The sequence below is a fragment of the Falco cherrug genome, chromosome 5 (genome assembly GCF_023634085.1).
Source record: "Falco cherrug isolate bFalChe1 chromosome 5, bFalChe1.pri, whole genome shotgun sequence".
In the NCBI taxonomy this organism is placed as follows: domain Eukaryota; kingdom Metazoa; phylum Chordata; class Aves; order Falconiformes; family Falconidae; genus Falco; species Falco cherrug.
In genome coordinates this window covers 68,734,747-68,759,488 of record NC_073701.1, presented here as the reverse complement: position 1 = coordinate 68,759,488, position 24,742 = coordinate 68,734,747, and the positions used below count along the sequence as shown (strand labels likewise).

Here is a 24,742-nt window from a genome sequence, read left to right as displayed (position 1 = left end):
TCCCTCTCTAGGGTTTTCTATCTCTTCCGTTCAACAAGGGAGGATAAACAGCACGTGAAACCAGCTCCTTACTGCAAGCAGGAGGTGAACTGTCATCTGTGAAGCACAGGTGAGAACTTCCTACTTCATGGGATGCTCTTAAGTGCTCTGATATTGCTTTGGCAAGGACCTCATGAGCAGGTTGATACCCAGCTTTTTGTACACCTGCAGAATTTGACCTTTGCCCCAAAATATGATTTCTGGGTTCAATCATTTTGGCATATCCCACTGCTACACTACAGTCAACATATATAATTCAGCATTTCACTGAATCTTTACACAGATACTCAATAGGTTGGTGCAGGAGATGAAAGACCCTCATGGTTTTCCAGGAAAATATGGAGGACAAAGGCGGGAGTTGTAAGAATAAAAGCATGGACTTATTTAGTAGAGGTTAGTACACAATGTGACTGAAAAAACACTTCCACCCATGAATGTAAAACGATGCTCTCTGTCCTGAGGGTTTCACACAGCAGTGACTGTTGCTTACCAAGGGTGTCGCGCTGCTTGCTCACAGGTGTATCTTTTATTAGGGTCCTTCTCCATCAAATTCCGAATGAAGTCTTTAGCTGTAAAAAAAGAGAGAATAATTTACAGCAATAGAGTTGATGCCCAGTTCTGTCGCCAGATGATCAGTCAACAGCACTGATCAGGCTACCAAGTGCCATCTGGCCACAGCACCAGAAAATGGCCCTGGGTCATTTCTCATTTATTGGTATAGATATAACCAAAGTGACTTAGGACCAAATCCAAGCTGTTCAGTATGGCAGATAAAAGCTGAAGGCGTCTACTCCTGAAGGTATATTTAGGAGTGGGATGGAAAAATCAGAGTCAGCAGAGTACAGTCCTGCTGGCTTCAGGCTCCCCTGGCCAGCCAAGTGCCTCTGACCATCCCAGTTGCTCGAATATGGCCACATCTGTCAGAGATGCTGGTAAACTGAGTGGGAAAGGCAAGGAGGAGGTCAGATGCCACAGTAAGAGGAGCTTCTCATTGCTTACTCCAAGCAATTACACACATGGGCAGCTGTGAGGACGTAATGCATATTTAAAAAACAAGTTACCAAGGAAAATGGACTCCCTTGAGCACGAGGTAGTGTGTTTTTAATCAAAATTATAATGGAAGGAAGGGAGATCAGAGCATGGCATGCATCCAGTAGTTTCAGGACAGAGTGGCTGAAGGAGCCACAGCAAAGCCAAATATGGCAGGAAAATCTTTGTGCTGATTTAGGTGATGGACTTTCCCCCAAAATTCAAAGGGCTCTGCCAGCAGACCTTCATATTTTCTCTGAAAACCCCTATGGACTTAAAAAACCTTCTCATCACATATATTTTTAAGCAATCCATCACAATGGTATCTGGATCGCAGATGTAAACAGCATGAAATGTTTTTCTTTGTGGAGATAGCAGGATATAAATTCATCTTTAAAATAAACCACTTATTTTTATATCTTCCCTGCCTTAATCAGTAGTACTAACGAACCAGGAAACCACATTTCTCGGGATATTTTTGTATGACAAAATATTCCTAGAATTCTTTTCTTCTCCTACATGAAATGGCAGATGTTCCCCTGGCTTGGACAGAGCAAGGACACTGAGCTTGCGTGACCTCTTGGAGACCACCCAGCATGCCAGTGACACATGCAGGGTGCAATGCTGAACATGCCCCTGCTGTCACCCACAGACACTGATGCTGGCAGACCACGAGCCGTGCTGCAGCCAGAAGCCTTTAGGTGTATTTGCCTGTAACAGGTGGTATATCTGCCTCTACCAGGCCAACTAGAGCAGGGGCAGGCAGGCACCACAGGTTAAATGCCTTCTGGACTGGGTGGGGAACTGGATGAGCATATGGGCAGCTAGCTGGATCCAACCATGCAGACAGTAGTCCCAGTTTCTGAATTTGCTCACCCACCTCATCTGGAAGCCACTAATTTCTCGGGTCCTTTGCTGTATACACTGCAGGGCAGTGTCGGTAACAGAGCCAAACTAGCTTGCCACCTTATTATTAATGACACACAAACCATCTGCTTTTTATTTGGATATGATGGAGAAATTAAACTGCTTTGTCTTCTTGGGAAAGTATTCTGCTCTCTTCTTGTGTTCCAGCTACAATTTAGTCCTTTGTGTGTGGCCGGACAAAAAGGTACTTAATTTACTCCCCTGCAGAAATAAACTCCCGTAACTATTTGAGCTGAAAGAAATGCATGTTCCCAATGGCTTTCAGTTAAAAGGAGCTTCGCACATGACGAAGGGTGCATTCTCACACACAGAGGAGGAGATCTGCAACAGGCATACATGCATGCATGGTTGTGGCAATTAAATGAGCAGTAGCTTCTTACCGGACTCAGAGATGTCGTCCCAATACGGAGAGTCAAACTCATACTCCGCCTTAAGGATCTGCTCAAAGAGTTTGGAGTCATTTTCATCATAGAAAGGGGGATACCCACAGAGCCTAATGGAGAATGAGAAAAGAGAGAGTGACCCTTGGACCCATCTCTGCCAGGAAGGTAAGAAAGAGGGAGGGGGAAGGAGAAACTTTTGCTTAAGACTTGCCTCAATAACTTTTCAAGCAGGCAAACCCTACCGTGACGGGAGTTTGTTCAGGGACATGTAAACACACTTCTGAAGATTGGCACCATCCTGGACAAAGAGGAATTCTGTGTGGAAATCTGGTGCTGTTGATCCTACACTGACTCATGTAGATAGCCTGGCCTCCCTCTGCATGGTTTTGGGTGTTTAGCCAGAGGAATAGTTTTATTACACAGCCATGAGCCCTTCCATCTTCTCCTATACATGTGGTATATTTCATGAGCCACACCCTACATCCACAGAGCACCAGACCCTCTCATCCCTCAACACAACCATTCCCCACCCAGGAGTCTTGTCCATACTGGCTTCATCGCTCTCGTCGTCCTTCTGGACTGTTCTCACCCAATGCCTTACATTAAATTACATTACAAGCCACTTACACCAGCTTTATTGTCTCCCAGATGGCAGAGAGGCAGTGCGGTGGCTGTGCAGACCATAGAGACCATATCTCTATGAGAAGGTTTGCTGTACAACTGGGGAGCCATCGGCCATCTGCAGGGACTTCTTCTCCAGCACCACAGGGCGGAAGAGCTGGTGCAAAGCAGGACAAGGAGCCTCACAGAGCTATCAGGCAGCGGGCAGCATGCATCTGCAGGTTGTGCTGGACTCTGCATCCCCCAGGCACAATGGGGAGGGTGTCTGGGAGTCACTCCACCTCTGTAGCAGAGCCTGCCCGGGCTGCACGTGGACATGCCACAGTTGCAGAGACACACGGAGAGCCTCTCTCCCTTTCTCACTTCCACAAGTGATTTTGCTGCCCACATCAAACTGCCTACCTTGCCTAAGGCTAACAACAGTCCTGCCCTGGTTTTCAGTATTTATAATCAGACTTCTCAGAAAACCTGGCCCCGGGACAGGCAGGACATTGGACGTTATTTGCCTAGTTTGAGCTAAGGCACTCAGGGTGCACCCTCCCAGTGCTGCAGACAGAAGGATGGCTACTCCGCTGAGGCAGGGCTCTTCCAGCCCTGCTGACATGGGAAAACCACATCCAGCGCTGCGTTAAGCAAATGCAGGGATAAAAACGTGTGTGTCAGAGATCCCTCGTGCCCAGCTGATGCTACACGCAGTAGTCTGTCCCTCCCTGTACAGACATGCCAGCAAAGACAGCCCTTCGTCAAGGTTTAATACCAATGTTGTAAAGTGTCAGATTTACCTCTGAGGCTGGTCCAAGATTCTTGCAAACCCATCCTGCTCACAGTGACACAGGCCTTTCTGCATCTGTTGTCTCGTGTAGAGATGACGCATTTTTTTCTCTTATCTCTAGTCTACGATGTAAATTATTCCTTCCTATACTTCGCCAATTTTGAAATGATCTTTTCCCTACAGTTTTCTTAAACCCAGAGTCAATCAGCTTCGATAAAGCATTTAATGGGAGAGGCCCAGCCATTATAAACAGACTGAAGACCTAACTGAAAAACGACACTGTACCAACAACAAAGCAAGGGCAGGAGGGAAGGACTGTAAGAAATGAAATACTCCAGTTATTTATAACCCAAAGTCAGCCAGCCGCCCTGGAGGTTATTTGAACCAACTCAACACTTGAGGGTGAATGGAGCAATGTTTTATTAGCTCTGAAGAGCCAGTGTGCTTGACAAACAATTCAAAATACTGAGTGAGATCTTGATCTGCATCAGTTCCATATTGACCTGGAAAAATTCCACTGAAATTTGCAGCATTATAATGAATCCACTATGGTTCAACTGAATCAGAAATTTCTCTTTATCTTGCAAAGCAGATGAGCCAGTCCTCATTTGTGTCTCACTGGATGACTGTCATTATCAAAAGCAAGTAAGATAACCTCATGCCAGCCCAGCATTTACGTTCAGAGCAGGACCACATACCTACTTCATGGGCATGCACCTGTGCATGGGGCTTGATGCAGCAACCTCCATGTGAAACCCAGTGGTGGAAGTGGCATGTGAAAGGGCCATTAAAAATGGTGCATTTAAACAAATGCCAAAAAGCCACTATGCACCTGGATAATGGAGGAAAAACATCTGATAACCTAATGCAGAAACTGGGTCCACAACCAGGATCCAGCTCTACAGGTATCTGTAAAGAAATTTTATATAACTTGCTTTAATACAACAAATATCAGTGCTTACTCCCCACAGTCTTGTGGGGGGGATGCACACAAACTGATTTTCACTCTCATCCTCTTTTGTCATAACCCTCAAGATTCTGGGTGCTTTACGGAGGGGTTTGGGAATGCTGGGGTTACCAGCACCAGCTCTGCAACTGTTAGGATGGCCACAGAGGTAGAGATGCCCAGACTGGAGGAAAACAGCTCCTCCAAAGGCACTCGGAGCCATCGCTCTGTCCCTTTTCCCTGGGGGACTCAGAGGCTCCATATAAGAAGCCTGACAGCCCTTCATTAATTTCTTGCCTTCCTCAGCACTTTCCTTACACAAAACCAAACTGCTCCGATAAAGCATTTTAAGGTGAGCAGAGAGCTCTGTGCATGTTGAGGCGCTGGCAGGCTGCTCCAGAGAGAGAAATAACTCCTTCAAAATGTGCACTGTACTAATTACCTTGGCAAAGGTACAAGAGCACAAGTTAGGGCTGCTGTGATTTATACACACTCGTGGCAGCAAAAACGTAGGAGCAAACCACTGAGCAGCGCAGAGCTGGAGGGCTACAACCCCACAATAGGGGGGAGAAGAGAGACGAATGCCAGCAGGAGCCCCAGCCTCTCCAGAGCCTTCCAGTCCCTTTCCTACACACATCCAGCTCTTCCCCTGCTCCTCTGCATGGCTTGAGTACCTACACGTCTGGAGTGTCTACCTTTGTGCCTGGGAGGTCATCACAGCCCATCGCAGCGGCGGCTGCCAGGAGGGCTGATGTTTGAGGACAGCTGATGTCATGCACGACGATACCAGGACTGTTGATGGCTGGGCACAGGGCAGAAAACAGCTTCTTTTGGCACAGCTTTTCCCTTGCTAGTGAGAGCTTGAGAAGCGTTAGTCACTGTTATAGGTCATGGTCAGGGATATCCCTCTAAACCAGCCCCCTGCCTGAGACCCGGGTGACTGCAGGGCAAGGGCTGGTCCTGGCTCAGCCAGGGATGGGGATGAACCTCCTGCACAGGGGGACCTAAGGATGTTCCTGCAGGAGGCAAATCATTGAGGACCTACACCAGCAAGCATGTGAGAAGGGAGCAAGCTCCTTAGTACAGAGGAGGTGGCATGTGGGAGGTGAACACCAAGGCATCTTGGCACAGGGAGGGGTTGGGAGCCAAAATGTAGGCCGTCTTGCTGTCTTTTCCCTTAAAATCAGAGTTTAGGAAGACATAAAAGTTTTAACATTACTGGCTTTGCAGTAAGGGATGGGAAAGCCCCAGTAAATTAGCCTATCATGCAATTTATGGCTGGAGGGAATTTTGCTGGACTTCAGCAACTGGGCCATCTTCCAAAGTCCATAATAAGCTTTTGTTTAATTCAGAATCAAAATCCCACCAACTTCACTCCCATCTGCTGGGACATTTCTGTGTGAAAAAAATGACCTCACTATCAGAGGTTCTGCTGCTTTTCTTTAGATATGCAGAAATACGAAAATAACCCTTCTGTCTTCAATGTGAAAAAATCCTGCATTGTCCTGGGGGAGCTTCAGGCAGCTATTATTGTCATCATTTTCTTGCAGTTTCACCAAATAACGGCTTTCCAGAATTATTTAGCAACCTTATCACATTAACAACAGATTTTCCCTTCATCTCCTGTTCCCAGTCTTGCCGTAAAAAGAATGGGATGCGGTAAGAAAAACACAGGTGGATGTACAAAAGAAAGGTGTTGCCAGAGGTCACTCCTAGAAGCCATCAGGAGAGCACAAGAGGACTGCCAGGAACATCTCCTCACCAGGCAGAGAAAGCAAACCCCTGCAAGCTCTTGTTACATATTGGGGGTGATACTGAGGGCTAAATAACCCCTTCACATGCTCAGCATATAGCCTGTAACACAAGTGGCACCGGGGTTAGTGTTACAAACAATTTTATAGTGAGATGAGAGCAAAAAATTCAGTAAGCGCTCAAAGACCTGAGATGTATGGTGTGGGAAGTCATCCAAGTGCTATTTATAGGGATAAACACGTCTGTCTTCTTGTTTTGGGAATGGACCCTCATACTGGTTGACATTGGTGCCCTCACAAAACTGTGGACAAGGACGTATTAGCATGGGGAATTAAAAATAAACTAAGAAGCAAGCAATGAGGAACAATCATTTGGGGTTGTCTTCCCAGTGTTTAACTGAGTTATCCTGATCAATCCAACCTACCCACATACATTTTGCCACCACTAATTCTTCTTCCAGTACCGAACAAGCTATTCCTCACTTTCTTGCTTCGGCTCGTGTGTGATGCTGAGCCTACGAGGTGACTGCCCAGCTTTTCCCAGCATATGACTCCAGGATAATGGTGGAAACTTCTTCTAGCATAACATACTTTGTTCTGTCCCTGGTTAATCCTTCCATACAAACATCGTTGATGATTCATGCACATCTACTTGAAAATCAAAAGCAACTCAGCAGCAAAGTGTGAAAGCATTAGACAAGATTTGTTTCCAGATACTTGTTTATAAATAATGATGACAAACCAGTAATTCTCCTGTCCTACCAGTGAACAGAATCAGAAGGAAATTCAGGGCAAAATCCGCTCAGCCTAGCGTGGAGACACAGGAGGTGTTGTATACCAATAACCAGGGGCTGAGGCATTCTGTGGCCCCAGGTTCTTTTCCAGCTTTGGAAATGGTTTTCTATTTTTTCATAAATTAACTGCATCTTCTTTTTATCAGGTATGCATGTGACCAGTAAATTAGCTCCCCAAGATTTTGTAACCCCTTATGTGACCCAGACAAGTCCAAAATCCAGCTGTGGGCAATCCAGTCAAGTCTCTTGCTCTTCTTATGCTTTATATTTTTAAGATGAATACATTATCAAAACTGCCTTGTGATAAGTAGAAAGCCGAGCTCAACAGTAAGGCTGTTTCAAACTGAGAAATATTGCAACTGGAATAACAGGAAATTTCAGGTTGCTAAAATTAGTTTGTGTGAATAATGACTTCTCATGCAAAACAGGTTTTGATAAAAACTCCGCTGGTGCAGCCTCTGCAATCTGCTTGTCATTAACGAGAAACATTAGAGACTGGCACTGAAACAAAGGTACTCTTTCCTAAGACATCCTTCACCTTGCATTATCAGAGAAACAAATATTTGTCTAGAGTGTAGGTGCCACAGAAACAGTTTGTTCTTCCACTGTCATAAACTGAAGGCTCTCATGTGAGGCTGAGCTTGTGTCTGGAGGCACTCAAACCACTTGTAGTAATAATAGCTCAAAGCATCTTTAATTTATGCCTGGCTTCTGTGTTGGATTCCCCTGAGTTTCCATCTTCTTAAATGACAACAGTCTGTTCCGAGTGGCTGCGAGGATTCGTGGGAGAGGTGGGGAGGTGATGCAGAACAATGTGCTTGGATTGCCCTGCACATAAATACGTCTCCAACTGGTTTGGACATGTGCAAGTAGCTCCAGCTATTCTGACTGTGGAGCTGGAAATAGCATATCCGGGTGGGTGTGGTGATATCTTGGAATTAATAACTCCTGCTAAGGGCCAGGGCAGGATTAACCACCAGCACTGCACCAGGGTGGCTATGTGGCTGGTGTTTGTGGCATCTCAGCACCACGCTGCACTGTGAGCATGCTGGCTCTGCTCTCTCCAGTGGTGTGGCACTGCTGAGGCAGCAAACCTAGATGTTAACCTGTGCCCATCACTGGTGGTATCAGATGTCCCAGCGAGGCTACCTCCTTCCATCTTAGGGAAGGACCCCTCTTCGTCTCTGTCCTTACTGTACCCCTGACATCCACTTTTCTTACGAGGCCACGTCTGCATTTTCTGGCTGTTCCTGTAAGCAAGGATGAGATCCCATTGAAGATTAGGACACATGAGATGTGGGCTGGGTTTCTAAGCTCCCATTGCAGTCAACAGTGATGGAGTCAAAGGATACTGGAGGGTGATGCAAAAGTACCATAAAGTGGATGAAACTGTACTGTGACAACAAGGGTCTGAGTACGGAGCAGGGTGTGATCCTGCAGCCTCAGCACGGGCACCTGGCGCTATTTGACATGATCCATGGTCTCCCGCTTGGCCTCCATCTGCCACTCCAGAAGGAAGGTCTCTGCAGTGCCTTACACTTGCCAAACCCACGTGGCTGTCACAAACACCCAGCATGGCACTAAACATGTAAGTTTAGGCAATGGAATGGTACATCCCAGTGCAACGCCTGCTTCCATCGACCCAGGCTGGGTTGAGGTGCCTGCATGTAGAACCCAGTGCCACTGGAGAAGCGGTTGAGTGCACATGACCCCTGTCCCCAGCTGGCAGGTACGCCATGGGGCTACGGGGGGCTGCACAGTCCGGCAGCCACAGCCTGAGACCAAGCGGGACACTGTACATGACTGAAAGCGCACCTCTGTTAGGGTAACTCGGGTAAGCCCTGGGGTGCCGCTGGCTGTTACGGGAGCTGAAGGGCATAGCTCACATGCAGAAATATTCAAGGAGGTGGTTTGATCTCAGACCCAATCCCACCCAAGCGGTGACCGTCTGGCAAACATATTACCACGCTCCTTTTACGGCAACGCGTTGTTGCCATTCATTTTGACTGTACCTAATACAAATCAAGTCCTTATTACATGAAGCACAGAAACCCTGAAAAGGTTTCCTTGTTCTGCAAACAGGAATTCACAGGGACTTGTTCCTATTAAACTGATTTAAGCCTTCAGGGCTGGGAATTCCCCATAGAGCAAATGGGGAATTTAGATCTGAGGAGCGTGTACGCTTTGTTTGACAAGCCCAGCACATGCCGATTTGGAAAACAGAGCAGGAAACGACTGAGCTGAGCCTTGCAGAGACAGCAGCCTTGCTTAGGAAGGGGGAAGGATTGTGGATGAGACCGAAAGTTCACCCCTATTGGAGATGTGCTCATAAATTGGGTGAGGAGGACACATTACTGAGCATCGTCTCAAGACACGTAAAAGCAACAGGTGAAATAACAGCAGGTCTGCCAGCAAAGAAGACCTTTGGTGCATGAGCCATGGTTGAATAGGACTGAAAACTTGGAGAAAAGAAGAGCCAAGATTATTGCCAGGCGATCAGGGTGCAACAGTTCACAGCCCTCCTGTGGGCTGCCAAATGGACACATATTTTCATGGTGGATATTGACAATAAACTGAACCTAGGCAGCGGTTGAGCCTGGAAGGGAGGAAGTGTACTGCTGTCTTCCGCCTGCATCCTCCTTCTTCTCACTCCCTGAAGCTGGCACTCAGCAAAGTACTACAAAAGCAACTCTGCCTGATTGTTCTGCCATGGCTGGCAGGGACTGAAAATGTCAAAAAACCCAACCCCTAGGCCTTCCATGCTCAGGTTTGCTTGTGGAAAATGGTAAGTTTGGGTCAGCACACACCATCCTCATCTAAAAGGTGTGAAGCAGCCTCCGAGGTATTTTGGCATGTCTGCTGTCTCCCTCACGGCTGCAGCGTGTCCCTCTGGGCTTTGCCACAAGGTCAGAATCAGCACTGTCGATTTTTGTTTTGCTTAGCACAACCTTTTTGCTTTCTGCTATTGATGGTTGCTCCAAGATAAATCCATCCTTCTGCAAAGTTTTGTACTCTGAAAGTTTGCAAATATTCATGTAGATTGGAAAGCTAGTCATGTTTTTTAGGCAGGATTTTGTTTTAAATACTTAAACATATATGTAAATGAATTAAGCCTTCCTATCCTATCTTAAGATAAAAAAGCTATTTTGGGTAGTATATAACTTCTGCTCAAGACTATATGAAAATGTAAAAAATGAACATTGAACAGAGTAGATAATACAGCAATGAGGTTTGTCCTGGCAAAAATCGTTCTACTACACTATCAAAACGTTATTCATGTTGACAAGCCATGAAATGTTTGTGCAAGGAGAAAAGGAACAAAGTCAGAATGCTTCTTTAATGCTGTGCCTCAGCAGAGCTGCTTTTTTCTTCAAGTCTTGTGTAACTGTGACAGTTGTGTAAAAGGGAAAAACAAAAAAAAACCCAAGAAAAAAAAAAAAACCAACAAAAGAAGGGAAAGCACTGGTAATGCTGGCATGAAAAGACATTTGTTTCTGCAGCAGTCAACAGCTACACAGCAGCTCTGTGCTCTCTTGCACAAAAGGAACAGGCTTGTTGTGCTCTGCATGACCACTCTGAGTCAGCCCATGGCAAAAGCCTGACCTCCTCTTGGAGACCCGCATGAATAGCTCCTGCTTCAAAGTCTGCTGGGCTGTGCAGGTGCAACCTACGCAAATGTTATTTGAATGACACGCATGGATGCACAGACCTGAGCCCTGAGCACAGGCCACCCCACCAAGACAGGCCCCTAAGCTAGAGAGTCTTCCTACAGGTTCACAGGCAGCAAGTTCTGCATTTCCTTCTCAATCCAAATATTAACAGTGATTTCACATACTCATGCACGCAGAGCTGAATTCAGCTGATGGTGCCCAGAAATGTTATGGATGCCCTTCTCTAGACAGCACTGATAACCCGTAACAGTACCTGGGTATCCCTGTGACCACAGTGCCCAGGACACTTCTTCAGTTCTTCCAAGTTTTGTTGCTGGTCCAGGAGGAGGCTTACCTATTTCTGTGCTCAAGCACTGAAGGTGCACCCACATCTAAAGTACCGGCTGCCCCGTTCATGGAGACAAGTCTGGGTATAAGAAAAAACTTTTCCCCCATGAGGACAATCAAGCAGTGGAACAGGTTGCCCACAGACTTTGTGCAGTCTCCGCCTTTGGAGGATTTCAAGACTCAACTGGATAAAGCCCTCTGCAACCTAGTCTGACCTCAAGGGAGGACTTCCTGAGGTTCCTGCCAATCTAAATTATCCTACTAAGCCTTTGTGAAGAAGGGTGGCAGGTACTGAATGAGGACAGGAACAAAATCTCCATAAACTTAGGAGTTCTGAGATCTATCCACCACTTTGGAGAACGCACAGAAATCTTGGTTCTGTAGCTTTCTCAAGCAACCAATCCCCACTAATTTGAGCAGCCATTAGCCTCATTAGAGAAGCAAATCTCAGCCAAGAATGTAGAAGCTTAATGGCTCGATAGAAGAGTGACAGAACTGACAGAGCACAAATCAGCTCACCCTTTCCTATGGCACCTGAGGGTTGGATGTGTTGAGGAAAAAGATACCTCATTTTCAGTAAAAATCTCAATACTTTGTATTATGTTTTCATGAGAATAATTCACTGCAGTAATTCACTGCCCTTCTCCCCCATCTCCCTCTGTGCCCTCTCCAGGGAACAAAAAGTGACACCTCGAGAGAGGTGGCCCTTCAGGATATACCTGTGGGCACAATGCTGTGCTCTGTGGACACGGTCAAATTTGTTTCATGTCAAAGCTAATCTGAGCAGGGGATGCAGTAACTTCACTAATTTCACAACCTGGACAAGTCCATACTATTGCACATGGTGTAGTTCAGGTGGGAGCAAGGATTTTGATTTCTAGTTCAGGTGGGAGCAGGGATTTTGGCTTTTGAAGGCTCCTGGTTCATTTCCTACCACTGCTGCCCGAATTTCAGTCTTTATGTAACTGGGGAGGTGTCCAGGGGTTCATGTTATCCTGGGTCACAAGTGTCACAGTTAACTTTTTTGACCCAGATGAAGTGGGTAACTGTGGTGGGAGAGAATGTTGCAGGTCCCAAAGGCGCCTGTGATTGAAAACCCGACAGATACTCACAGGATGTATGCGATGACTCCGATGGACCAGCAGTCCACGGCTTTGCTGTAGGGTTTCTGAGCCAGCACTTCAGGAGCTGCAAATAAAAAGCCAAACAAGCACAAGTTACAGGACCAAACATTTGAATGTGGTCGAGAGGTAGGACCCTGAAACCTGAAGCTGCCTGAGACCTTGTTGCTGCCCTCCACATATAGCCCTTGCATCTGCAAATATCCTGAGCTTTTGGAAGCTCATATTCTCACAAAGAGGGATGGCCCCTAAAGTGGAGCAAATTCTCCATTTTCTGACTGCAAGGACAGGAAAAGAAACCAAACAGAGAAAAATGCATGAGAGGCAGAGGGCCATCAAATCCCTGTCAGAGGAACTTTAGGAGACTTGGAGGAAAACGAGGTCGAGCTCTGCACCAGGGCTGAGATGCACGTTTGCCCCAGTAGCCCCACAGCTCCACCATGTCACACTCCCAAACCAGGGGTTTCAAGAGGCAACTCAGAAAGTGTAGCGCGTCAGGGAGGCGATATGCTGCACCTGCAGGAGGGGAAGAAGATCTGTCACCATAGCTCCCAAGAGCTGCCTTACAAAGCCTTCTGCCTCTGGGAACACAGACACCTCAGAGGGAGAAACGAGAAGTAGCAGAAACTAGACATACACACAAAGGAACTGAGCTTTCTGCCTCCATAGCCTTCTGCCACCATAGCCTGAATTTTGCTAAAAGTGAGAGCCCAGGCATTTACTGAAGCTTTGTGGGTCTGCTTTCCTACCTTACACCAGTGGGAGTGAAAAAAGTGCAGGTGATTTTTGGCAGCCTAAAGTATGTTTTATCTGTTGGGACCTTTCATTGCAAATGCCCAAACCTAAATTTTAAAACGCTGTGACTTTAATCTTTTCATGTAAAGAAGCTTTTGATTTTTTGCAAAGCAAAATGTCCACAAAAATCCAAGAAATCACTGATCGTGGCATTCCTAAAGCAGACTTGCCATGCTGGATTTTAAAAAGCACAGTATTTCCTCTGAGTACTTTGGATTTCAAATGCTGCAAAAAAAATCATGAAGAGGCAAGTCCCAGCAAAAATATTTCTTTGGAGTTACACCTTCCTCTGCTAGGAATCTTACCAACGTCAAAGCAGTTAGTTACTTGAAGAACAGTTTAAAAAAATAGTGAAGTGCATAAATGTATTAAAACTTGAGTCTCACATTTATTTGCTACATATGCTTTGGTGTACTGGTAAGCACCCTTCAAAGAGTTATCTTCTTAAGCTAGACGAGTCAACAAAACTAAGGTCAAAACTGCCAACTAGGAAGGGAACAGGAAGCAATAATGAGAAACAGAAAAGACTTGCTGGTGCTTGGGAATGAGAGTTTATAGAAGGGATTGAAGGGAAGACAGTGCACGAGGCAGGTGAGGGCATCCAGGTTGCATTTCTGCAAGCAGCAGAATGATGGAAGGGGTCAAGTCACACTGGGGACACATTGTAAAAAGGAAAAAAATCCAGGGGAGTGTGTGTAAAAATGTAGCTGGCAGCCAGATTATGAAGACTTCTGAGGACTGGGATATGTCCCAATCTGCAGCACAGGATAAATATTACCCCAATCTTCAAGACATCCAGCAAACTGGGACCACTGCATGTATAAGAAATTCAAATGATGGTTCTGTTCATATATTGTTAATCCTAACGCACTATTGCAATGTGTGAATACACCAACACCTATCTGCTACATGCCAAAGGAGGTTTCTTTCCACTGTACCTAGCATGAAGGGCTCCTAACCTGCTTGCAGGTGCTTGGCAGAACTCCTTCCAGGGTATGGGCATACTGTTGTAGTCTATTAAGATAATGGTTAAAATGTTCTTACTACAACAGGGGACAGAGCTGTGGAAATATAAAAGGCATCTACAGCTGGTGCCCAAAATGTAACTCCTTTCCCAATGGCTGAGCCAGGGTCTGTGCGCCAGCTTTGGCGCTAGTCAGTCTGGCAGGGGTGAATTTGAAGGCAAATTTGTGATAAGAGAAAAAAGCACTGGAGAGCCATCCTATTTGGCCTGCCACTGCCTCCCAGATAACCTGGCAAGCTGGGACAGTCTGGCAAATTTTCATTTCTCTTGTATAAACCAGCTGTTCTTCAAAGTTGCTCAAGACAACCTTCCCAGGCAACTCTTCTGTCCCTTAATTTGACTTTCCTTCCTGATTCATTAAAACTTGCCTCAAAGTTCTCCTGTAATAAGAGTTCTTTTTCAAGATGTGCATCAAATAGGGTTTATGAGGCTCAGTTTCCTTCTTTGTTCCATCTCTTGTAACTGAATTTTGAGGCAAAATATACGGAAGAAGGGAATTAATTTTCCCCTGTCCTGAAGTGATTAGATGTCTTCCAGATCTCCAGTCCTTCCAAATTCCCAATATTTTATTTGCATATCTCTTCTACCTTTGACTGTCTGCTCCTGTTTGCATAATTTTCAAGACTGGTAAATATTATACATCTTATATCCCCCAAAGAAAATATTATGCAAATGGCTGCTGAGCACCACGGATCCTAGTGAGCTCCTGACATTACACAGATAGGCCACATTAACATAACAGAAAACCAATCTGAGATGAGGGGACGTGAACTATTTAATGATTCTCCCTCTTAAAACATCAAACCTGAGCTGAGGCATTTCTCTCTGTTCTAGAGAAGTGAAGAACACTGATAACAGGCAGTTACTGCTGTGGATGGTGGCTGTGAAGCAGGATCAAGCCCAAAGCAAACATGAGGCTATTGCCTTCCCTTTGGTAAACTTTAATGAAGAAAGGCAGGAGGTTTAAATAACTACTTTAAGGCCAAATGGCTGCTTTTGATTTTTGTTCCAAAGAGCAGACATGCAACAGGAAGAGGAGAACATAGCTAGAGCATCATCTGTCTCTGATATATGGAAAAGATGGAAATATTCAACGAGCTGAAAAACAGGTCAGAGGAGGTCTCAGAAATGATGGTAGATCAGTGCCAAGAGGCAAAAGCAGGTGATGCGATGAAAAAATCCAAGACCTGATGGCATTAAAGGATCAACACAGACGGCTGAGGAGACAAAACAGCAGTAAGGCGAAGGGGAAAGTCAAAGTTCCCATTCCTGGCCCTGGGGTACTAGCTGATACCATCTGAGCAAAGGCTGCCAGTATAATACCTCCCACTGTGGGCTCAAATGCTACGCAATGGTCATCCAGCAACAGCGAAGTCAATGAAGCAAACCAGGACCCTTCCTCCGCATTCAGGAACTGCGTTTCAGGCCAAATCAGCATCACTACCAGCAACATGTGGCAGGTAAAATGCTGGGTAATGGTCCCAGGGCCTCATCCCACCTGCAGGTACATGAGGATGTGCTTCCCAGGCCAGATGATCTGCTGTTTTACAGCTAGGGATTTTTTTTCTCTGTTTAGTTATGTTTTGCTTTTAGAAAGAGAAAAAAATTAAAAGGCTCATTTCAAATGGAGGTTTTAAGAGAAGGTACAGAACAGGAACATTTGGAAACCTTCCAGAGCGCTATGCCATTACCCTTGGTGAGCACAGCTATGCTAATAAGCTCCCTAAAGATGCAGTTTCTGGATGCCAAAAACAGCAATCCATGTTCTTGCAAAGAGCTCAAGTGATGGGGATTGCTCTGATACTTAAAGCCTTTAAACAAACTGTACAAGTCATGAGGGTGCCTGTTCTTCATATCAGCCTCGTACTTAAAAGCGATTCTCCTTCACTCCCATGATGGTGCTATTCCCTGCAGATTTTGCTGTCTCTCAAGAACTCGGTCTAATGCTGTTTTCTGTGGTTTACATGGCTTCCCACAAGCTGCACACCAGAAGGAATGAGGCAAATGAACAAAGGGTGATGGCTTTGAAGATCCCCATAGGAGTGACAAAACAGCAGGCTGCCATAAATGTGGGAAGAATAGAAAGATTAAACAGGGTTAAAATACCCAGGGACCTGCTTTTACATTGGGCAGGAACATAGATCAGCTGGCCAAGCAAACTGGCCTGGTGCAAGCCAGCCAGCTGGTAATTACTTCAGTGCCAGTTTCCATCACGCAAGCAAAGGAGGGAAATGTGCATGGGCTGCACAGGTACAAGATAGCCACGAAATCCAAGAGGGAAGGTGGGAAACAGGCAGAGTTTGTAAGGGACACCAAAGGGAGATGGTGTTGCTTAGGGCTCTTGAAGGTACCACCTCAGGAAGATGGACAGAGAGGAATAACCCTGTCCCACTGAGAAGATGGCTGGATGCACAAAGGGCCAGCCCAAGCCCTCTCCTGAAGCCAAGATGGTGTGAGAGCAGTGTGAGCTCCTCTGCCACCATACGAAGTGTCTTCCTCACAGTGAAAGCAGGCTAAGAGGCATATGAAGCAGCTTCAACACAAGACTAGAGTCCCTCTTCTGCTGACACCTGGGATGAAAACAGTTTCTTTTCCCTCTTTCACACAGTCCTCCAGCATTCATCTTGTTCTGGTTGGCCAAGACTTTGAAGTTTGGGGCTGCTTCTGAAGGACCGTAGGGTTTCAGTGCAACATTGCTGGGTTCTTGTGCTCCTGTTGTCCCTGTTTCAGGTCGCTGAGTCAGATTTAGATAGCTAGCATGGACCAGAACACAGCTACAACCACGTGCAAGCAGACCCCATTTCAGGATACAGCAATGGAGCTCAGCAATCGCACTGTCGCAAGCTTGTGCCCGAGCAAGCCCTGGTGTGAACAGTTCCCACGCTTTATTTTTACTTTATTACTCATGTTACTGCCTAATCAACTCTTGGGGTTGCTTTTTGCTAATAAGCGTATTCCAGAGGCTTATTGAATATTTTCAAACCTTTGACTCAAAGGTTACTGAGTAAGACACAACTCAAGATAGAAATCTATTGCTTACTTAAATGCTTTGGTCTTGCACAGAGCTAAGAGAAATGCACGGCTTGGGTATGGTCTGAAATTGCTACTGGATTTCTGGCAGAGCTGGAAGTTGTGAAATGACCTTTCATAAAAGTGCCACAGAAAATAAAAATAGTGAGTGAGGTGGGGTATACAGGGACCAATGGCACAGCCAGGGTCCAGCCCAGTCCCTAGGACAGGGAAATACAAGAAAGTTTTACTTGAAGTTGGGTTGGGACTCAGAGCAAGAATTTGAAACCTCAGTAGGATTAAGATATTAGTCAGCCACAAACACAGTTCATAATTCAGCATTTCTGCAAAAGGAGATCAGATTGCCCAAGATAGGCTTTCTAACATTTTTTTCCAAACTTTTCAATGCTGCTAAGTGTCTTGCAAGTCTTAATTCCCCATCTGCAGAAGTAACCAAAGCTTTTGAGAGAGCAGCTCTCACAGAAAGCCAGTCAGTGAGACCTAATTACCTAACAGCCAAAAATCTCTGTAGAGGAATTTGCTGAGTGACTGGAGTCACCTCCTGGTGAGTGCCCAGATTGACATACCTCAAGGATGACTCATTTTTGGGCAATTTTGAACACCTCCTTCATCAAAATCAAGTTCTTATAAATGCTCTCAAGCTAAGAAGCCCAAATCTATGATGTTTAAAACAATAAACCACTAATGACTTATACAGATCTCACCCATAATCACATAAGATCTCTCAGGGTTTTGAAAACACCACTTCTCCAGTTTAGATGATGGGGTGGGATCAGTGCAAGCCAGTCCACACACCTAATTTGCAATGAAATGAGCCACACAAACAGCCTCACCTTACCCAGTTTAGATGGTATCTAAAAGTTGGACATTTAGTCCCAGCTCATCACCTAGAATCCTTCCATAAGAAATTAAGAGAGAGATAAGAATGGTAAGCAGATAAGAAAATGGAGGACTGTTTCCTTAGATGAGGTTGTATTATCATACCCCCTCTTCAGTAAGTAAACATTTAGACTGGCATCTTCACAAAAGTAGCTCAACTAACTGGGTTAAGTTGTCCTGTCATCTTGTCACCATAGGACCAACATCTCTGACAAAACTCCTGAAGGAATAAGATCTCTGAACTGTTGACAGAACTTCCAGAAAGAAATCTGATATTTATTAAGAAATTTAATTATAATTACACCCTCCCTTATTCAATGAATTTTTGAACCATGTAAACAGAAATTTAGGGTCTTGGGTACCACTGTTCTTTGCAGATGAAACTACGAAAAGTTGAGTTAAAAACTGAAACACAAAGACTTGAAAGTATATCCTAATCAGGGAAATGACAGGGGGCTTGCATTATTTGCAAATACTTGGCAGCAGCCACGAGTTAAGACCAGGTCTGCTACCAAGGCAGAAGCTTGTCCTGCACTTTGCATAGTGGGATCCGACTGGATCCATTTCTGGAGATAAAGTAGAAACAGTAGCAGATGCTAATGACTTCTTAACGAGCTCTGGGTGTCTTTGACACATGGTATGTGCCTATTTTTTTTCCAGTAATTTAGAAGCAAAGTGGTTTAACTGACAAAAATAATTAATTCCTCACAAAATCTTAGCAAATGCAGTGTTCTACATATCTTTAAAGAAAAGTAAGTGGATAAAGAAAACACATTTTAAGTGATGGATCCCTGAGCGTTACTTCAACCCTAGATAAAATGGCTGGTGAAAAAGTCCACAGAAAGAGGTGACAGACAGGACACTTCATGGGCCAGCCCTGTGGTATGTGTATGCCCCAATCCAGACGAGGACATGCATTCAATTTGTGAGTGCAGGAAGGATTCTTACATTTATTTGAGGGCATTAGGCAGGTGCTTCAGTGACGCTGGAAGGCGTGAAAGCTTTTGGATGTGGACAAATTGCAGACCACGTATGCAGAAGCCGTATCATCAGGTATAACACTGATTTGTGGGCATCACCACGGTGACTGACCACAAAAATTTTCTGTTGTCTGGGCAACCAATTATATTTTTTTAAAAAAAGCAGCGCTAAAGAGGAGCTGTCTCCTGTGCAAAAAAAGAAACAGAACAAATATTTAAAGAGGGTTTTTTTTGTGAGAGAGGGGAAAAACTCCTGTCAGCACTTCAGAAATAAGCGGCTGTGACCTCTTGAACCATGATGAGTAAATCCTGCATTCAGTAAGGTAACAATAGGCCTGGAGGTGCTTGTGTAGCTATCAGCGCCCAGACCATGAGTAATGAGAGCTCTCAAACGCCTCTCCAAGCACTACAATTCCCGTCACATGCTCTGAGAGCTTCCTCTCCAAAATAGCAAGTTTTCTTATGTAAATGGCTATGCTGAGAGGTCATGTGAGATCATTCAGTGCCCAAGCAGACTCCAAGTCCCTCATTTTCATCAGTGCTTCAGAAAAAGTCATCTGATCTTCCCCGTGTCCTGCAGAATTATCCTAGTCAGTGCCCATTTCAGAACAACCCCCCCACGTTAATTAAGGACAGGAGGGCTGACAGCAAAAATTATGGAAATTGCTGTCTCAGCTCAATTCCTGCTAGTGCTTTGGAAGAAGATTTCCCGTCTGGTGTGATTACACAAGATGGCTATTCTGCCTATATAGAGTGCATCCTGACTCATATGTCTTAAAATAAAAAATGATGGGCTGATGGCTTCACGATGGGAAACCAGAGAAATTTGTTCCTTTTCTTGATGTTATCAGGATAAAGTGTGCCTGTGCAGCATGAAGAAAATGCCTGGAAAAAAAGGTATTCCTGGGACAAATCTGGATCACCGTGTCATAACCGTGTAATCTGTTCGAGTTGTCGTACCACGGTATCATCAGAGCTATGAAAACAGGTGAGGTGGCAGCTGCAAAGCAAAAGGAGCTTCTCACTGCTGGAAAACATCACGACTTTCCTGCTGGAAAGACCCAAGACAAATCTACCCCTGGGGAAGCCACTGTCATTTTAGTTTCATGGATTTCATGGATACCCTGGAGATCTGTTTGACCATCTCAGCTGACTAGCTTGGTATTGTAGGAGGCACAGGCTTGCTGGATGTCTTGTGCATGAAGTGAGCCTTTTAAATAGTGTTTGCTCAAACAGACCCTGTCATCACCCACCATACAATTCTCACATGCAGTTACTTTTTTAAAAGCATGATGATAAACACACTGCTAATCAGTAGCCTGGCACAATCACTACCAAATGGACAGAAGAGCAAAGAATAAATTATAGGAAACAATTTGGTACCATCTACGAAGGCCCAAGCATCTAAAGAGCTTTTGCATCCTGAAATCTGGGAGTCAGTAACTTTAACATCGTTCTAACAGAGGATTACTGAATACATCCGAATAAAAGTAGCTCTTTCATGCTACTCTCAGGGGAACCCGGGAAATCCTCTTGTGATTAAAATAATAGATTACATTAGGTAGAACTTTTTGTTTTTATAGGTGTGTGCAGAATCAAGACATTCGAAGCTATTCTTCACATGCTCTTGGTTTAGCTACAGGCAGCATCTTTCAGAAGAGTCACTCTACAAAGGATTAAAGTCATGCAAGTGAATCCACAACCCCAGAGCTGGATTGCAGGATCAGGACTCAAAGGAGGAGACACAAGACAGAGGACCAGCAACTTCTGAATTCTAATGAACATCTGTAACTCTCACGTGCACTATGTAGCGCACTAGAAAACAAGTGTTATTCCCTTTGCTCTATGTGTCTGTACGGCAGCTGGGAAGAGCGGACAGAGAGCATAACCAAACCTCTTACCGACATAGCCAGGAGTCCCACAGGCTGTGGACATCACATCTCCTTTACCCTCCATCTTTGACAATCCAAAGTCACTGATCATGATTTTTGACTCTTCATCCTGGCTGTAGTAAAGCAGATTCTCGGGCTACAAAGGAGAACAAGAAAAGTGGGTTTTGAATGTGTAAGTCCAGTAAAAACATCTGTTAGCCGATGTGTTGCATTTAATGCAATCCTTAGTTATATCATGCACTAATATAATTTGGTTCTCCTAAACCATGAAGAGTTGCTCTTACAACCTGTATGGAGATCCTCACCAGACTCCTGTATGACAACTCGTGGAAGAAGCTGACTTTCCTGGGATAGCAAACTTCTCCTTTGGCACCTCAAATCAGAACTAAGGCTCATCCCTTACTTGCGAGATGTATCTGACAACCTATCACTTCATAGTGAAAAACCGAAAGGATTCATTTGAAGGCAGATAAATATGGTAAATCTGGGTAGTGGAATGAAACATTTTTATACAGCATTTAAAAAAAGATAAAGGAAGGTATAAGGGTAGGTACTAGAGAAGTATCTGCTCCACTGGAAATAAACTGTTACGAGAGAGGAAATGCCTTTATAGTTAACAGACTTGCAGCAAGGATGTTTTAGCTAGAGCCAATTAGGAAAAAATGCTACAGCACTAAGCACAGCAACTTGTTTATGCTGAGAGAAAACAAGAATCACTCCACAAGGCCCTGTGACCTTATACCAGCATCAGGCGGGTTGGAGAGCCCAATCAACCTCCATTTGCTACAGCATGGTCCTCCATCCATGTGTTTTGAATGTGCTACTGCTACACAGCAAAGCTCTTGCTAGGTGCCCTGAGAGCACACTTCTTCCCCTGCTTAATATCTGGGCTAGCAAAAAGGTCCAGCATCTGCTGGCGCTAGTGGTAACAGGGTGCCATTGTGCTACCCAGGCCTTGGGATCTTCATCTACAACAGTGAAGGATATCAAATGTTTCAGCCCACCCCGGTGTATGCTTTTGCCCAGAAGCTGGTACAAACGCCCACGCGTGTGTAATGCACTTTGTCTATCAGCCCACTGTGTGCACCAGGAAACGGCGAGAAGCATCTGTGGCCACACAGTGTCAGCAGACTCCTCAGGACATACCCAGGCTTGAGTTTGTAAGGAGGAGCAACTGCAGTGCTGGCAGCACCAGCATTTGTCTTCCCTCCTCCATCGCCTGAACCTCCTGCAGTGGGGGAAGAGGGGGACGAAGAAGTGCTGGGGGGTAACGTCACATTCCCCTACTTTGGAGATTCCTGTTCAGCTTCAAGTGCAGCTTAAAGCACTTTATGTCCCCTCAGCCCCAGCATGAAGCCACGTAGTGATGGCTTTATCCATGGGACACAACAGCCATGAGAGGATCTACAAGCTGCATTTGCTACTGTGAGCCAGCTGGGACTGAGGCAAAAAGGGAAAATGATTCTGTTCATTAAAATAATCATGAAATTGTACCATTATGTTTCTTTCTTGTGATACCCCATAAGTTCAGTCCTTTAACTGGCCATTACAACACTGATGCTGTTTCCAGGCACTGTGTGATGCATCAGTTTTATGCCATGGCCTGCGCTGGGTTGGAGTTACTCCTGGTTTTTACTCGTGCATTTCTGATCTGCTGAGGCATTAGTAGAGCTGGTATTAAGGGAAAGACAATGATTCCCTAACGATTTCTGCTAACTCACCTCAGGCTCCCACTAATATTTAGTAAAGGCCAAGAAACCCACCCGTTTAAAACTTAAACTTGCTTAAAACCCATTTGAAAGAGCTCTGGTTCTTCAAGCTGGTTAATTCAAAAAGTGTTAACGAGGTGGCTCTGTACCAAGCAGAGCTGTTTGAGCCTTTCAGTCCTTTTGTACCTCCTGGACTTCCCTGGACTTTGTCTGCTGCCATCTTTTGTTATTTGCTGCTGCATTACTTAGATTAGAGACTTGGAGCACAGATCTGCTTTTCCCAAGTACAGCAAGTACTATTTTGGTATCTGAGTAACACATAATCACCATAAATAATTGTTATAGATGTTTTATGTGCTGCATTTTTACAGAGTGGATTCTTTCCCAGAGTTTAATTTTGGGGACCACAATCTGAAACTCACACTTATCTTGATATTTTGAGATCATAAAGAGCCTTATTATATCCCTATTTTTGCCACCATGGTATGTTTGCGCTAACAAAAATTCAGAGCAGGTGTTCCTCATATACCATATTTTATGAGTCATTTTAACAACTGATATGGTACTGGCAAAGACTTGCAAACAAAAGAAAGAAAAAGAGCTAGTTTTTGCCCCAAAAATACCAGTGGGAAGGTTGGTTTGATCTAAGTTCAGCACGTCCTTACATAAACTCTGGAAGTGATCTGTAGATGAATCCACTTCCCAATAGCCATATCTTGTATTTTAATATAGGAACTTTTGCATAAGATTAATCTGCTTCAAAGTGAGAGATACAGCCTTCCTCTAAATTATAAAGGAATATTAACAGCTTGTACAGTGGAGTATCTGAATTAAGAGGACTCGGACCTCCCTCCAAAATCGCTGGTGACAGAACGAAGCCTGAAGTTATTTCCTACAAACTTATGTTTGTATGTTAGTCATGTTAAAATACTAAACAATGCTTTCATACTGAAATGCGGTGGAACTTTAGATTGGGAAATTAATGGGAACTGAGGGCAACACATGAAGACTGTAGGGGATGGAAGGCTGTGCCTCCTCCCAGAAAACCCATTGTTTGGGAGTGTTAGGACTAAACTGCATGACACTGAGGAGGAAATGTTTGCAGACATCAGTATATATTTTCCTTCAGTGGATTAAAGGTTTTGCCTTAAAAATGTATCAAACCAATACTTTGAAAAATATATTTATACTTTCTATTACTCTACTCTGTTGAAGCAAAGGTCATAGGACACTCACTTCTGGCAGAGGTGAATGGGACTGAGGTAAGTCCCTTGCAGCAGTAAAGTGTGGAAAAGCTTGCAATCCCATGGGAAGGGCCCACACATAGCTAAAAGATTCACATCTGGAGCCAAAGAGCAGCAGAAGGAAATGGCTGTGTTGAGGTTGTCATGAAATAAGGTTGTATCCGCCTGTCTTGGGCACTGCTCCACCTTGGAGAACTCTGGTGCTGGTGGTTACACCAGCTCTATTTGGCCCCGCTGCATCACACTTTGGGAACAAGCCTGTCATTTACTATTTTACACCACACAGCATTTCATACCAGCGCTAATTTTGGAGGAGATTAAAAGCAAATAATTAGTATCTTTCATAACCACAATTTTTCACCCATCTTAAGGCATAGCAGCAAGGTCACTACAACCTTCACTAAGGGGAGTTGCCAAAAATTGCAAACATGCAGTTTAATATCAGATTGTATTAAAAGTACAATTAATTTAATAATACATTTAATTAAAAATGTATTTAAGAATAAAAAAAAAAGAAAAAACCCTCTTCTTTTTGCATCTTGGCTACATTAATGTTCATTATGCCTTTACATAATATGGCCCATTTAGCCAAATTCTGGTCTCTTTATATAGGGACAATGCAAGGCCACGGCATCAACATCCAGGGAAACTCCTGTCTGGAACATCTCTCCAAAACACAACCACAGGTTTTACTTCTTTTACTTTCTTCATTTCTGGCAGTAAACTTTGGTAGAATTAACTAGCTCAGGAACTGAACCCACTGCTTTCTTTTGACATTTGTGTCTTTTTCTAATGTCTTCTGATAATT

At 44.6% G+C, this 24,742-nt stretch overlaps 1 protein-coding gene across 3 annotated transcripts in view; it reads right to left on the bottom strand.

The window, feature by feature from the left end:
- The window catches only part of CAMK1D (calcium/calmodulin dependent protein kinase ID), a 230,318-nt gene that overhangs the window by 22,509 nt on the left and 183,067 nt on the right, over positions 1-24,742 (bottom strand). For all 3 annotated transcript variants that reach the window (XM_055710898.1, XM_055710899.1, XM_055710897.1), the window contains exons 5-8: positions 20,991-21,117; positions 12,373-12,448; positions 2,376-2,488; positions 530-608 (exon numbers count right to left, since the gene is read on the bottom strand). In XM_055710898.1, coding sequence (XP_055566873.1) covers positions 530-608; positions 2,376-2,488; positions 12,373-12,448; positions 20,991-21,117 — 395 coding nt within the window. The remainder of the gene's footprint in view (positions 1-529; positions 609-2,375; positions 2,489-12,372; positions 12,449-20,990; positions 21,118-24,742) is intronic.